We start from the raw sequence: 15,843 nt of genomic DNA, 5'->3' as shown, positions 1-15,843 counted from the left end.
CTCGGGAAAAATTTTGATAAGAAAATTCAAAACGTTGACACCAAATGGGATCAATGAAAAGGTGTAGTTCTAATCGCGCAGTGCTATTTATTTGGTGTGTATAACTAAGCAGTCTCTGTTGGATCTGTTTTATTTTCGTCAACTCTGAAATTTTAGATTAATATCAGTTCAAATCGCACAGTACTAACCATTTGGGATGCATGAATAAGCAGCTCTGTTGTTATTACTTTACCTTCGTGATCTTTCAAATTTTAGAATTATACCAATTTAAATCTAACAATGCTATTCATTTCAGATGTACAAATACGCAGCCACTGTTGAAATTACTTAACCTTCGTCAACTTCGAAAATTTAGAATTATACCAGTTAAATTCGAACAGTGCTATTCATTGAGGATGTATGTCTAAGCTGTTTCTGTTGTAATAACTTAACTTTCATACCCTGTGAAATTTTAGAATTGTACCAGCTCATATCGCATATTGCTATTCTTTTATAATGATTATCTATGCTGTGAACACTTAACCGGTTAAAATCGAACAGTACCATTCATTTTGAATGTTTAAATACTCAGCTTCTGTTGTATTCAATTATCCTTCGGCCACTTTTAAATTTTAGAATTATACCAGTTCAAATCGAACAGTGCTATTCATTTTTCTAAAAAACTTTCGTCCCCTGTGACATTTTAGAATTGTACCAGCTCAAATCTCATATTACTATTCTTTTGTAATGCATATCTATGCAGTCTCTGTTGTAAATACTTAATCTGCGTCAACTTTGAAATTTTAGAATAATACAAGCGTGGGTCGGTTTTTAATCTGTAATACTTTCAAGATTGTTTTAGTAATATCAGATTAAATTTATACAATTCATTTTAAATCATATTGATGAAGGATATCTGTAATCTGACATATTTATTTATACTTGTATTTGATGTTTCCCTTTGTAATATTGGTGTTGTTTGTACTCTTTTTTAGGCTTATATATATATAGAATTATACATGGCAAAATCCGTATCGCATGCTGTATTACCACGAGAAACCAATATCAGTCCCGCGGGCCGAAGGTCCCGAGGGCTGATATTGGTCGAGCAGTGATACAGCATGCGATACGGATTTTGTCATGTGTTATTCTGTTTATCATATACTTAAATAAAATCAGATTAATGTGATATACTTTTTTTTTTAAATCGTCCGAATATATAACAAACAAAAGAACATAAGGATTTTCCTGAATTTTTCAGCTGACTAAGTTTTTTTTATAGACTTCCTTATTTGCTTAATATCCACATAGTAATGTCCCCTACAATCTTATTACGTGCTCAATAAAGAGCTATGAAACTGGCAAATAATATACTTTAAGACCATGTATTTAAAAGTATCCACTAACAATAGTGTCAACTGTTCCCTCCTGTAGAATACAACCCACCTTCCCAATATTTGTTGTTTTAAGTTTAATCATTATACTACAATCTGAACTCATTTGTATACATAAATATGGACAACAATGTCACCAAGTATCATCTATTCAAAGATTATTAACAGAAAAACAGGGGATCCCTATATACACAGTCATTGGACAAAAGTGAGTTCCCACTAAAAACTTATTGTATCTATTTTATAAAAATCGCTTATAAAGTTACTGGGTAATATTTCTTTTGAAAAATATCGATTTTAGTTGAAATGATATGACATTTCTTGAGTGGGAACTCACTTTTTTCCTATGCCAGGAAATACAGCAACTGGACGTCATAGGTCAAACGTTGACGTCATTTGATTTATGACGTCATGCCAGGTATGCGATACGGATTTAGCTATGCGATACGGGGTATGCGATACGGGTTTAGCTATGCAATACGGGGTATGCAATACAGGGTAGGTGATACAGACTGGAAAAAAGAACTTTTATTAGATATACAAAATTGCTGTATTTTGAACTGAATATATGATAAATATACATATATGTAAGTTATACAGAATTTTTATGACTGATTTGTTAAAAAAAAACTTTTGTAACACGTTTGATTTCCAAACGTTCAACTATAAATTCTTAGAAAATTGCAATGTGGATTTATTTGAAATCACTTTGAAAAAAACCTTAATTGATACTTCCGATTTCGATTCGGTTGGTACCTGGTTTTATATCTTATTGTTGTTAGTCCTTTTGATAATTTCAGGTTGATGGCAGAATTTTCAAGTTTGTAATCTCTGTTTAATCGGATTTGTTTTCTCTCAATCGATTTATGACTTTTGAACAGCGGTGTACTACTGTTGCCTTTATTAACAACAACCCTCCTTTTATTCTTTTTATAAAAAATATCAAACTTTTTGCCTTGCTCTTGAAATATCAATGACCATATTTCTTGTACAGATAAAATAAGCTGGTTCTAAATAAATACTGTTACCTAATAAACAGTTTGCCTTTGTTGTAGAAGAAGAAATCATCTTTCTTTTATGTTCTTATATATGAACATTAATATGCATTGTAATTTTATTGTTATCATACATGTAAAGTTCTAAATTCATGTGACTTTGAAGCTGCTTCTATTCAATACGCAACAATATATCAACGTCCATTTACTTGATACCGATTCTTTAACTTTGTTTGTATTGCATTTAATAATAAAATTGAGAGGGAAGTTTGTTTCCAGAATGATATCATAATTTTGTTTGCGTTTTTGCGCAAAACATTTGTTAAACATGAAAATGAATATTTTAGAAGTCTTTCCAACTGGAAATAAATTATATGCTTGAAAATGACAAAGTTCATTAGTTATTTAAAAAAGGAATGCATCGTTTTAGCATTCATTTTTTAACCTGCAGTAACTGATCTGTTTTATGTTTTTTTCAGTGATGTCATCTCAACAACCACATATGACTCATGCGTCAACGACCATGAAATATATACCAAGGACTGGAAAATTTAAAAACCAGTTAATGTACTGGTTTATGTCAGATGCTTCGGAACCAAACACAACAAAGCCGGATCATCGATGGATACATTTCAAAGAATTCAACGAACTAGAATTTTTAGTTGAAGCCATGTACGTTCCACCAAACATACCTAACCGGCCATATTATCTCATAGATTATAAGTTTGGCATTATATCTGGAAACGTCAGAGCTATAGTTTCAAAAGTTCCAAGACCAGGTATAGTATACATGTATATTCAAATTTATATATTGGCAGTATTTTGTTTGCCGATAATCAATAAAGATAATGGTTGTCTAACATATTTTTAAAACCGAAATGATTCAAAAAATTTGAAACCGACCAGCCGATAAAACTCTTATCATATTTATTTTTTATGCAATAGATACCTAAATAATGACAGCCGATGTATTTAGAATAAAACGCTTGTCAATATGTCCGTTCGTATCTCATATATGCAGCAACTTAATGGGGTTCTGTTTAAATCGTCCATCTCCTTATATATTCTATGTGATTTGATTGAAAAAGAAAAAAAATGGTTTATTTCGCTATAAAGGCATACATTTGCGTCTCATTCTAAATAACACAAATAATTTTAATGAAAACTGTAATATTTAGTTTGAGACATAATGGAATTGTACACTTTTTAACTAATTTATGTAAAAATTATGTTTTAGGTTTCTAATAGCAAAGCAATGTTTTGTATATTTTAAGATAGCTACTTCTATAATAGTAGAATATAGTCACAAGGTTGGTGTATGCTTCAAAAGGCAAAGGATAGTAAAAAGTCGAATTACTACAGCAGAAATGTCAAATCAAAATGCCAGTATAGTCAACTACTAAGTAGGGAAAACGATCCTAAAGAGAGTAATCTATTTCCAAGATGTCCTTATTTTCAATAGTATAACAATGTTCGATAACTCCCGAAAGAATGGTCAAATCAAAATCCCGGTATTTTTTCAACAACTACACATAATCACTCGTAATCCTACCATAAAAGAAAGTCTCAGAGGAGTTATGTTCACTAAGTATCATGGTGTTACTTTAGTTTCACAACATTGTCAGGGTCACATATATCCTGGAAGAACTACCAAAATCAAATGACTGTATAGTATGGTCAACTGTCAAAATGTCACAGAAATAGTACGCTAACAAGGTTTGGCTAGCCACAAAACCAGGTTCAACCCACCATTTTTGTTCTTAAAATGTCCTGTACCAAGTCAGGAAAATGGCCATTGTTATATTATAGTGCGTTTCTGTGAGTGTTACATTTTAATGTTGTGTTTCTGTTGTGTCGTAGTTATCCTCTTATATTTGATGTGTTTCCCTCAGTTTTAGTTTGAAACCCAGATTTGTTTTTTTCTCAATCGATTTATGAATTTCGAACAGCGGTATACTACTGTTGCCTTTATTCATTGAGTTCCATAATAGAAAAGAAAGGATATGGTGTATTATTCGTGGCACAAAATCATTCCGGTAAGTAAGAAAAGCAAAAGCAAAGACCAGCGGTTTCATTGATCGTCTTCATCTCAAAGATACAATGAGGCCTTTACATCGAAAAAAAAACCTATCATCTCATTTCCCCTAACTACCGTAAATATTGTCAAATGAAAATTACGATATAATATGGTCAAGAGAATGTTATGACAATTAATCACAAGTACAAAAATTTTGTATGAAGTGCGGAAACAAATTTTTATCATATATTTATTGCTCTTGACAGGTAAAAAAACAGATATCGCCTTCAATCACACTTATCCTCTTGAGGGTGTTAAATCCATGAACCCTGAACCTAATGTGGCTGTACTAAATCATACTGACAAAAGCTTCGCTATCAATATAGAACATGGAGACAAGTAGGTGATGTTTTTCATATTTGAAATTAGTTCTCATGAATTTATTGATGCCAATACTTGTAAAGTTTTAACGATAATCGAAAAACGAATAAATATAATCATTAAGCTTAGTAGAACAGCATTATAGTTTAATGAGCTTCTTATTTAAAAACCTGAATTTATAAATGACAATGTAATTTTTCCTAAATCTTAATAAGACTAAACCTATAACTTAGTATTCTTTTCCCAGTGTTATAACATAAATGATTGTTTTGTTTGAAGCCTTACAATAACAGCAACAGTCAATAGTGGTGGATACTCAAAATTAAAGGACGTAAACACAGGTGCATACTATACTACTTCAACATATGTAGGACAAGAATCAAAGAAAGTCATGGTTTTTCATTTTGACTTTGAACCAGCAAACCATTGTTCAGAAAAAAAGAACAAATGCTCCTACGAACCTATAAATATAGGCCCGGATATTACAAAGGTATGCATGTTAAATAAAGTAACAAAAAACGTACCAAAACTTATTACCAATACTCCAGCGTTAAGATAAACCAAAATAGACGAAATATAAAGTAAAAACCGTGCAAGGAATCTTAACGCCGAGTTTTAGATATCCTACATATTTAAAGAATTACAATTAAGACAACAAAAATCAAAGCATTTGGGTAGGGAGACTATGCATTACTAATGTTCAACAAGTATGGCATTGTTTTCTGTAATTTTCTTTCCGAATTTTTCATACTTTTGACGAAGAACGGTAAAAAGGCGCTGTTCCTTTGCTTTCATTATTTCATATGCGGATATTTTGTGTCATCAACAACATATCACTACTCTTTCCTATAATAAGTAAAAATACTTTGATTCTCGTTCTATGTTATGTTCGTGAAAGTGCTTCCTCGTGCTCGAGATCAATGCTCTAATTCATTATAACATTACTCTGTGATTATAAGACTTTTGAAAAACTGAAATTTCCTAAGGTCAATTGAATTTTATATTTACCGAAACAATAAACAGTATTTTTTTATTCCATATTCTGAGATTTTTTTTTATTAAAAGGCAATAATTTGTGATTGATTGTTACATTAATCATTTTACAATAACTATATGTGTAAAAGAACTTGACTTTTAGAGCGATGAACATCAATTTCATTTTGGTGAATGTGCTATTTTATTAAAAAATCCAATTATTAAAGAGAAACCTACTGAAATAATACCAATATGGAGTTATTACAGTTATGTCGTATTTGTTATTATTCCTAATCTGGTTTTTGTGCACCTTCATCGTCTTGCTCACGATTAGTTTCTCAATGTGCCTGTCCCCAAGTCAGGAACCTGTAACACAATGGTTATCGTTGGATGCTGTCTGTCATATTTGTTTGTTTATTATTCTAAACTAATCAGGTTTTCCTGTTTAAATTGTTTCACATTTTCTAATATCGTGGCCTTTTGTAGTTGAATGTACAGTATGGTTTTCCTCATTGTAGAAGGCATTATGGTGAACTGCAGTTGCAAACATTCATGTCTTTTGAGCTCTGGCGAATAGCTGTCTCATTTGAATTCATACTACATTTTCATAATTTGATTTGATTTATTGAAATTGTTGTTCTGTCAATCCAAATTATTTGCCCGATCCGAACATACATTATTGCCAGGTAACCTAACATAAAGCTTGATGTGCCCTGTGGTTATCTAGATGTTGGCATTGTTTCAGTATTTTACAGTGAGAGTGTTGAGCAACATTGGCATTATTTGTTAATTTCTTTGTCAGTTATAATTTACCTAAAATTTTTGGTACTATTAGGCCGATCGAGTTCAAGCATAATATTCCGCAAAAACCGATGAAAGGGACCGCCATGAACTTGAAATGGGTTGAGGATGATCTTCATGTTGAAGACCTTATTGTGACTTTGAAGTAAATAACAGCAATAAAAGCGCTCTTCGTTTGCTTTTTATATGTGCGTCTAATGATCTGAGTCATATATATTCAATTAGAGTTGAAATAATATAGCATGTTAATCAAAAGTTTATATCCCTGCTTGCAAACTTTGTTTGGTTGTTTGCAATGGTTGTTTGCAACGGGAGACGGAGTAACAGTCTGTTCACTATATACAAAGGTTTGATTGGTCAATGAATATCAAAATTGTTCCCATTTAGGCACTTGAAATATAGAAAGAAGCATGGGCTAAAGGGGGTACCGGAAAGGTAAATTTAAATAATTTTGAAATTTTGAAATGGATTAAAAGCGTAAAGCATAAGTTTATACAAACAAACCAAGTTTGTATTCTGTTGTCTCGTATTGTAATATTTTTCTGTAGTCTCATATTTTTATTTTTTCTCCAGTCTAATGTTGTATATTATTGAGTCTCATAAAGTGAAATATTGTATCTGTACTTTTAGTGTGAGGTTGTCTAATTCTTGTATAGTTGTTAGAGTGGTCTGCAAATACTCCTTGTTAATGCCTCTAGTGTCAGTGATCAAAACATTCCAAGTCACCAGTGGAAGGATTACTAAATTTCTAGAGACACATTTTTATTTACCTTTTCCAAAGATCAAGGTAGGTATATGCAAGCCTTCCATTGATAAGATGAAGTGTTTAATGATCACATCAACCTATATTTTAACTGATGTAACTTTTCTGTTTGTATTGATGAGCAAGTCCTGATAACCCACAATTATTTAAAGTAAAACTCTTCTTATAGAGCAAATCTCAATTAAAGTCCCGATCTCATCCTTGTAATTGAGCAAATACCAACTCCGAAAAACTATACCAAATGTCACAAAAGGGGTATCTGTGTGTAAAACAAAAAAATAGTCTCAGCAAAATCAAACTGGCTTAAAGCAGAAAAATATTTTAGAATGAATAATAATTTTATTATAAAAATCAATTAATCAATCTGGTTTTGGCCCTAGGGAAACACTCAGCATACAAGACAATTTTTTGAGTTCCTGCCTGAGCAAGTCAGCTTGCAACCTCCAGTGTGAGGAAGAACCTGCCTGCCCGACAATACGCCAGCGTAAAGCGTCTCATCTGAGGCCGGGGAATGTGAAGCGAGGGTTCTCCACTTTGGTGATGAGACTAGGCGTCTCATCTGCAGTATCAAACTGGCGCTGGAATAAATTTGATAAAATTTGTCCCCGAAATGCTTTGGGATGAATGAAATTTTAGAAAGAACCAGTGATAAAATTCCATCAAGGTCCAAAAACTCAGATGGAAACAGCTGAGTGCCCCCAAGGATTTAGGATTAAGATTTATTCACCTTCAATAAAGTCATGAGAAAAATAAAAAAAAATAAAATTACAATGAAAATATATGTACGTACATGGTATATATATATGTGTAGATCTACATCCTAATTTACAATTATGTAACTAAAAGTAGTCAGTATTAAAACATTATAATGCTTTAAATTAATATTTCCTAACAATTCTTGTGCATAATTAATTGAAGTAGATGACACTCTTATATACCTGCAGTAACTATCAGAGGACCAGCGTCCTAGTATTTTTACCAAATGGTCACATGATAATACTATAAAATTATATTCAATATTCAAAGTTCTAACATGAGAATGCTATAAAAAGATATTCAGTAATTCAATGATGAGATTACTATAAAAATGAATATCAGTAATCAAAAGATGAGAATGCTATAAAAATTATTATCAGTAATTCAATGCTGAGAAAGGTAAAATATGATATTCAATAATTCAATGATGAGAATGCAATAAAAATTATTATCAGTATTTCAATGAGATGAGAATGCTATAAAAATGGTATTCAATATCAAAGTTTTTGAACTGAGAGCTACACTAGATTGATTCATATAGATTTTGAACATCATGAGAGATGCATTCAGTATTGTAATTCAGAGAGCAAGAAACTGCCTGTACAACAATATGCCAGTTTGGGAATGTGGAGCGAGGGGTCTCCACAAGGGGGTGAGACTTGGTGTCTTATCTGTAGCTGTTTGTGTGCTAGGTCTGTATGGGGGATATCCCATGTGCTAGTAGATTAGCCAAGGTCTATCATAACTGGTACTGAAATACAGGCATGTTAATGATATAAAACTATATTTAGTATTCAAATATGATAAATTTTCCTTAAAAAGATTTTGAAGAAAATACCAATGTTCAGTTATGCAGTTAATAAATAATTCTTTCGAATGCCTGAAGCTCTCATCATTGAATACTAGTACATGTTATATGCAGTTATATATTTAATAATTCTTTCGATGTGTTTGTCTAAAGTTCAAAGTACACAGCTATAAAGAACTGTTAGATTCTGGGGTGGTATTGACTGTTTGTATATACTGCTGTCTCCAATGTGAACATTGGGTGTGTAAATATAAAAATTTTGAAATGCATGTATACTCTACGGTAAACATCACTGTATTCCCAAATATAAATCTCTTTAACATATTAGGTTTCAACAGTAAATCTCCACTGTGTATAGAGCAATAATACCTATGTACATACTGTCTCTGCTATTGTAAAAAGTGGTAAAAATACCTGTCTAAAACATAATAGAATCTCTATAATATCGTTAAAGTAATAGGCAAAATGTACGGTTCCTTGGTTCTTGGGTTTGCCATATTTTAAATGCAAAGTAGTCTATTTAAAAAGTGTAAATTGTCAGATTCTACGGACTCAAGTATGCTTGAAATAGCAAAGTCCCAAGTAAGTTACAATTTGGTTTGAAATCAAATACTTCTGGACACGTTCGGCACTGATGAGGCTGTAGTGCTGCCTTGTAGTCAATATGCTAAAACTGTGTATCCTACATGCTCTGTTTGAATAGTTAGAGAAATAATGTTCACACAGATAACAAATCTGAACATACTCTTTGGTCCATGTCGAAATACAGAGGCTCTAGTATCAAAATATGGTAGTCATGTCTGTTGTAATCCTGTTTACACATGAGAAATTCTGAACTTGAGAAATGTGAGACTAGTTGCTGATTGTGCTTTAAACCACAGATGAAAGATGAAATATTGTAAAGATTATCCAACTGGTGATACTATAGTTAGCATACTGCAAATGTTCATGAGAATATATACATGTAGGAAATGACTGAGCTCCAGTTGAACAAAAGTAAAGTTAAATAATAAGGTTCCATTGACATATAATTCCAGCTGTAGCCACATCTTAGGTAAAATGAAGAACTTGATAGTGTCTAATGTCTTTGATTCTAAATCTGATGAACCTAATGTGCATACAGGAGGTGCAATCTGTCTCCATTCCTCAGTGTTTAGATATGCAAATAAAGAAAGGAAGAAAAGTGTCAGTATTAGGCGATATCAAATGCTGTATTTATGTTAAACTATAAATATATATAAAATTTATACCGGTATGTAAAACAAACAGTTACTGTTTATCCATTTAGAATCATTTGAAATCTGATATAAGGATGTAGTTAAGTGAAATTAAAAAGATCTGGAGTTTAAAATTTATACTATAAACCAGAACTCACTAGTTAAGGGGGAGAAAAAAAAATTTATATAAAACATTGCATTATTTGGGTCTCAAATCGTAAGAAAAGAAATCTTAGATCTGTTTAAATTTGGTAAGTAACCTTTTATGACCTATTGAAGTTTTATATACTAAGAAAGTAGGTGATATGAGGAAAACGTCTGTTAAATGTATTTAAAATATCCATATTATACACTTGATGCAAAGACTAGGAGTATTCAGCATATACAAAATATACTATTCTATGTGATTGTCAGAATTCTGAATTGAAAGAAAAAAGAAAAAAAATATATTAAAATTACTTCGCTCATTATGGCAGCTAGGGCCCTTTAATTTCTTTATCTTAGCTATCTTTAAATCATGAAAATACTTAATATTCTGCATAGATGGGGTATGTTATGAGGACAACAAACAAAAATCTTATAAGAGAGACAAAAATAAAAAAATAAATAAAATAAAACACTTTCATTCCAACATAGATGATGAAAAGAATCCATACTTAAGTATTTCATGAGGCTGTTTTCTGAATATGCATGTTAAGATATATATTAATCCACAAAACTAGTCCCCCCAATCCTCCCTGTATTATGTTCCTTATTCTATTTTGTTAAATCTAGTCTCTAGTTTGCCGTAGGTTTATAATTTTCGAAGAAAATCCCCAGCACAATACATTTGTATATAAGAAATAAAAGTTCAATACAAAATACTTGCCTAGAATAGTTGTATAGAAGGTAAGGCCGCATAAGGACTCGATGGAATGATGGAAATCTCTGTATGGTCACAAATACATATGGATCTGATGATGTTAGATTCTGCTCTTTCACAGAATAATCTCCGACATAGTTATCAATGTTATAAACTCCACAAGTATAATACACACAATGCAATGCTGCTTTATGTAAGTCATCCAAATTCAGATATATCCAAAATAAAAATGTGAACATACATGTACTACACACGTTTTTAAACATTGAAAACTCAGCTGTGTATAGGTTAATAAGATCCGAAGGTGAAAACAAAACAAAGTTCATGTACAAAGTATTACAAATCAGTATGGATGCGGTTCAGTAATTAATGCAGCCACATTGTGAAAAATGAAGTCCAGTTATAAAGTTGAAATAATAATAAATTAAATAATAGCACTGTAAAACTATATCAACTAGTCAAGGCTGCTATGAACCAAGAAAGTGATTATACAAAGACCATGCATATGGCTTTACATACAGATAGGGTACATCAATCATTCAGTGGGAGGAATCTGGCCTCACTGACCTTTAGATAATATACTAATTGTTGTGTAATTGATTTTTTATAAGATCTGGTATCATAATCTGCATTTCCTCACCAACAGAGATTATTTATGACATGTATTTGATTAAGAAAGGATTAGTGTGCCTCCTAGTGAGATTCCAGTTGTAACTTCAAAGTGTCAAATGCCAGGGAAATTAACCTCAAGATATAACAAGTGGTCTGTGTATGTTAATTAAATGTATCCAGAATGTCAGCATCTTTATTATCACATTAATAATTAAGTGTAAGCTGGAATGGCTGTTTGTATAAACAGTACTTATATTACATATAAGTACAATACAGTTTTGATATCATATTTTAATTCAAACTATAATGTTGACATGAAATATTATTTCTTGTTACTTATTACATAGACATAAAATACATATGTCTCTGCTAATTACGTGACATTTTGCAGTTGAAACTACTGTATATATTCTACAAGAAAAAAACAACTTCAGATCACTTTGTTGAAAACTGTTTGAGAAATCAGTGGCTCGCAATGCAGTAAGGGTCGATGCAGAAGTAATAATAAAGGGAATCTGAACACCAAAACTATAAAGGCACTCTTCGACAATTACAATAATTGTATATTTACTTACTTTTATTTAAGATAAAAAAAAAATATTAAAATTCATATACTTATTTGCTTAGAGCATTAAAATTTGACAATAATGCAACAAGAAATGAAACCAAATTCCTGCCACATTATTTATCATTTGATATACAAGTATCCATCTAGCAAATTAATGGTTCTCAATCCCATTTTTTATGACGATCTAATTCTTTAAATATTGCGTTGAGAAATGAAATCTAGAGTATTTCGTCCAAAAAGAAGCGAGAAATCCGAAACCAGTTCAAACTTTAAAAATAATTTGCCGACAGCAGTTTATATTTTTTGGGGTGTGGGGCGTGTAGCATTTTTATGGGTAGAAAGAATGAAGGTGAAACAGTGATCAATTCAAATTTAGTTTTTATGATTCTACAAAAATAAAAAACCAAAAATAACTAAAAAAAAAACAGAAAAAGAACCACACACAACTTAAACAAAATAATCAATGCTCATGCAGTAATATCTCTTTTATCTTTTCGTGTTAGTTGTATTGATAATATAAAAAATAAAAGTATTTATATTAAACATGATGACAGAGACATATAATTATGTTTCAATAATAAAAACAAAGTAATTGTGTGCAGAAAACTTTTCATTATTATATCAAATAAAAACAGTCAAACCATCAAATCTTGCTTTACTGTAAAAATTGTATTATTATTAAGTTGTTTTCAAAATTGGTTCACATTTAACTAACTATTCTTTTTTCTGTGTACCCTTTAAGTGCCTGACTGGAAACAATATTATATCCATTGTCTAATCAAATCTTTTTATATATTATAGTAAACAAACTGTTACTCCGCCTACCCATTGAATTTAGGTGTCAATCTTAATTACAATGTCTGAGTAAAAACAACCAAACAAAGTTTGAAAGCAAGGCATTTAAACTCTTGAATAACATTCTCTATTATTTCAACTCTAAAATGTTAATTTATTTTGTCCTAAGACTGGATTGGAATATGCACAAAATCTCAATATTATGTAAACTTTATTTATCTAAAGAATAATTTAAAGTTAGAGAACATTATCTCGAGCATTACATCGCACAGACTTGATTTTGTAGGTAAAAGCTGGAACTTTAGTTACCTTGATTGCTAACTTAACCATAAAATCATTATTCACTATAAGGTCCTACTTTCTGTAGGAGGGGTCAATAGTTAGGCAGAGAATCACTGAAATAAGTAGGGACAGTAAGTAAACATTGTGAAAATGAGTTTAAAACTCTATTACCAATCTTTTAAAAAGTAGTGTAAATTTTATATCTATATATTCAGCAACCAATTCTAGGTGTGCTTAATTTGTCGATTGTATTGCTGTCATTTACATACATATACGTTATTTACATGTGAAGTCCTATACCAATACATATATTGTTTTAATAAAACAAAAATATTGTCATAAATCGCGAGATATTTGTGACAAAATTAACTGATGCTTCAGCAATAGTTTATCAACATTTAATCAATTACCCAACGATATACTTTTCATGCGATTATTAAAAATATTAATTTACAGACAAGCTGTCCAGAAGTAACTATGAACTTCTTTACTAATTTACTCCCTGTCAGTTTGAGATTAAAAAAGTTAAGAGACAGAAAAATAGTCCTACAAATCATTATATCTATATCTAATGAGAAAGACAATAATTTAGGTGTATATAAACTCTGAGAGATTTTCAATTACCAAATTATCCCACTTTTCTTTGAAAGAAGAAAATGTGATCAAATAATATTAGAGTTTGAAGGTATAAAAAGTAGAATAGTAAAAATACCGAACTGAAGGAAAATTGAAAACAGAAAGTCCCTTAACAAATGGCAAAATCAAAAGTTCAAACACATCAAACGAATGGAAAAACAACTGCTACATCCATAAATTGGTACAGACATTTCCTTATGTTGAAAACGGTGGATTCTAATAGATAATTTTCTTTCCTATTTAACTAAACAAAAGGTTCACAACTGTGCATGGCACATGTATCAGTATCTTTGACTAGTTACTTATTTCAGGTGTAAGGAAAAAGATTAAAAAATGATAAAATATGTTGTATAGACACAGATAACAAATCAATTATTCTCGTGTGGGGAATACATCACAAGTCCTTTTAATAACAACACTGCCTATCCACTTTCATAAAAAGTTCAAAAGATCTGTTTTTCTTTAATTTTTGTAATTAATCGATTTTTTATATTCTATCAAATACTTTAAAAAAGGAAAGGTCATTTGCATTGTTGCAAGTTATGCCATGTTAAAACTAGCACGAAACATACAAATAAATAATAAAGAAGAATAAAAAATCGATAAAGGCGTCAATTAGAAGATATATATTCTCTTAAGTACTGTTTATATTTTTTCAGCAAAAACTTCAAATATCATGGGATGGATGGAAAGATGAACTAGCGGGAATCTTTAGATATAATTGGGAAATACATCATCTGAGAGCTGATGCTCTCGGAAATTTGATCGAAGCCTCACCAATGGAACCTTTTTACTCAAAAACCATGTTCAAGGAAGAATATAAGCCAATTATTTACACTCCACCTGAACCTGGAATGTATTCCATAATTCTGGATGTAGCAGATAAGGCAAATAACTCAAGGTTCGCACGACAGTTCGTGCTGTATGATCCTGTGTCCAATATAACAACCGACGAAACATTTAAGCTATACGTTTCAAGTGCCGAACGGGAAACTCATTACAACTGGCAGTCTAATATACAAAACCAGATGCTAAATGGTCCATCTCTGAGTGTTTCTTGGAAAGGACATTTCAGAAACAAGTTTCACGAAGATAATCAGTTGTTGAATTCTATTAACTCATTCCATGTAACAGCAATGGATGGGATGTACCTTAAAAATGTAGATAACAAACTAGACGATGTGAGCGGAAACAGAACCCGGAAAGCGATTCCTAATATACATGGAATTGTATTGTTTGAGATTGCATCTGCTGTTGACTCCCAGGGTGGAAAGACAATTACAGAGATACCAACGGCAATTAGCAGTTGGAAAAATGTAGACAACTTTTTACATGAAAATCAAACAATAGATGTTACACTAAGTGATGGAGATACCGTGCGCATCTGGGTACGATCAAAAGACATCATGGGAAATATCAAAGTAGATAGCACTGTAGTTCATATTGACACTACTCCACCAACAATAACTACAGTTGATTTAGATCCAAATGTCAACAATACAAAATTTGATTTTGCAAGCAGGTAAACAATCTTTTTAAGTTTGAATTGTAGTTTGTCTTTGTTTAGTTTAGTTTAGAATATGAACGACACTGACTCATTATGATGACAAGGGGTTAAGACTGAAGTACAACTTACTGTTCCGGTCCAATTTGTCTACTTAACTAAAGCTTATTCTATTTTATTTTCTACCCAGGAATAGATTACCTTTGCTGTATTTGGCAAAACCTTTCGGAATGTTTGGTCCTCAATGCTCTTTAACTTTGTAATTTATTTGGCTTTTTAAAGCTTTTGATTCGAGCGTCACTGATGTGTCTTTTGTAGACGGAACGCACACCTGGCGTACAAAATTTAAATCCTAGTATCTATGATGAGTTTAATCATTACTGCTTCCGAAATACGAACTAGTAATCATAAGATTTGCCATGTATGGTTTTAGTTTGCAGTTCAGTTTAATTAAATTTAATTTCTACGATTAATAATACAAAGTTTTCTATTCTATTA

The 15,843-nt window shown here is 31.3% G+C and overlaps 1 protein-coding gene across 1 annotated transcript in view; it reads left to right on the top strand.

The window, feature by feature from the left end:
• LOC127738317 (uncharacterized) overlaps window positions 1–15,843 on the top strand; it is a 49,408-nt gene that overhangs the window by 7,036 nt on the left and 26,529 nt on the right. The window contains exon 4 of the mRNA XM_052249521.1: window positions 14,501–15,363. Coding sequence (XP_052105481.1) covers window positions 14,501–15,363 — 863 coding nt within the window. The remainder of the gene's footprint in view (window positions 1–14,500; window positions 15,364–15,843) is intronic.

The sequence above is a fragment of the Mytilus californianus genome, unplaced genomic scaffold (assembly GCF_021869535.1).
Source record: "Mytilus californianus isolate M0D057914Y unplaced genomic scaffold, xbMytCali1.0.p SCAF_1, whole genome shotgun sequence".
NCBI classification, from domain to species: domain Eukaryota; kingdom Metazoa; phylum Mollusca; class Bivalvia; order Mytilida; family Mytilidae; genus Mytilus; species Mytilus californianus.
Note: the sequence above shows the minus strand (reverse complement) of the source record. Positions and strands in the feature narration are given on the sequence as shown.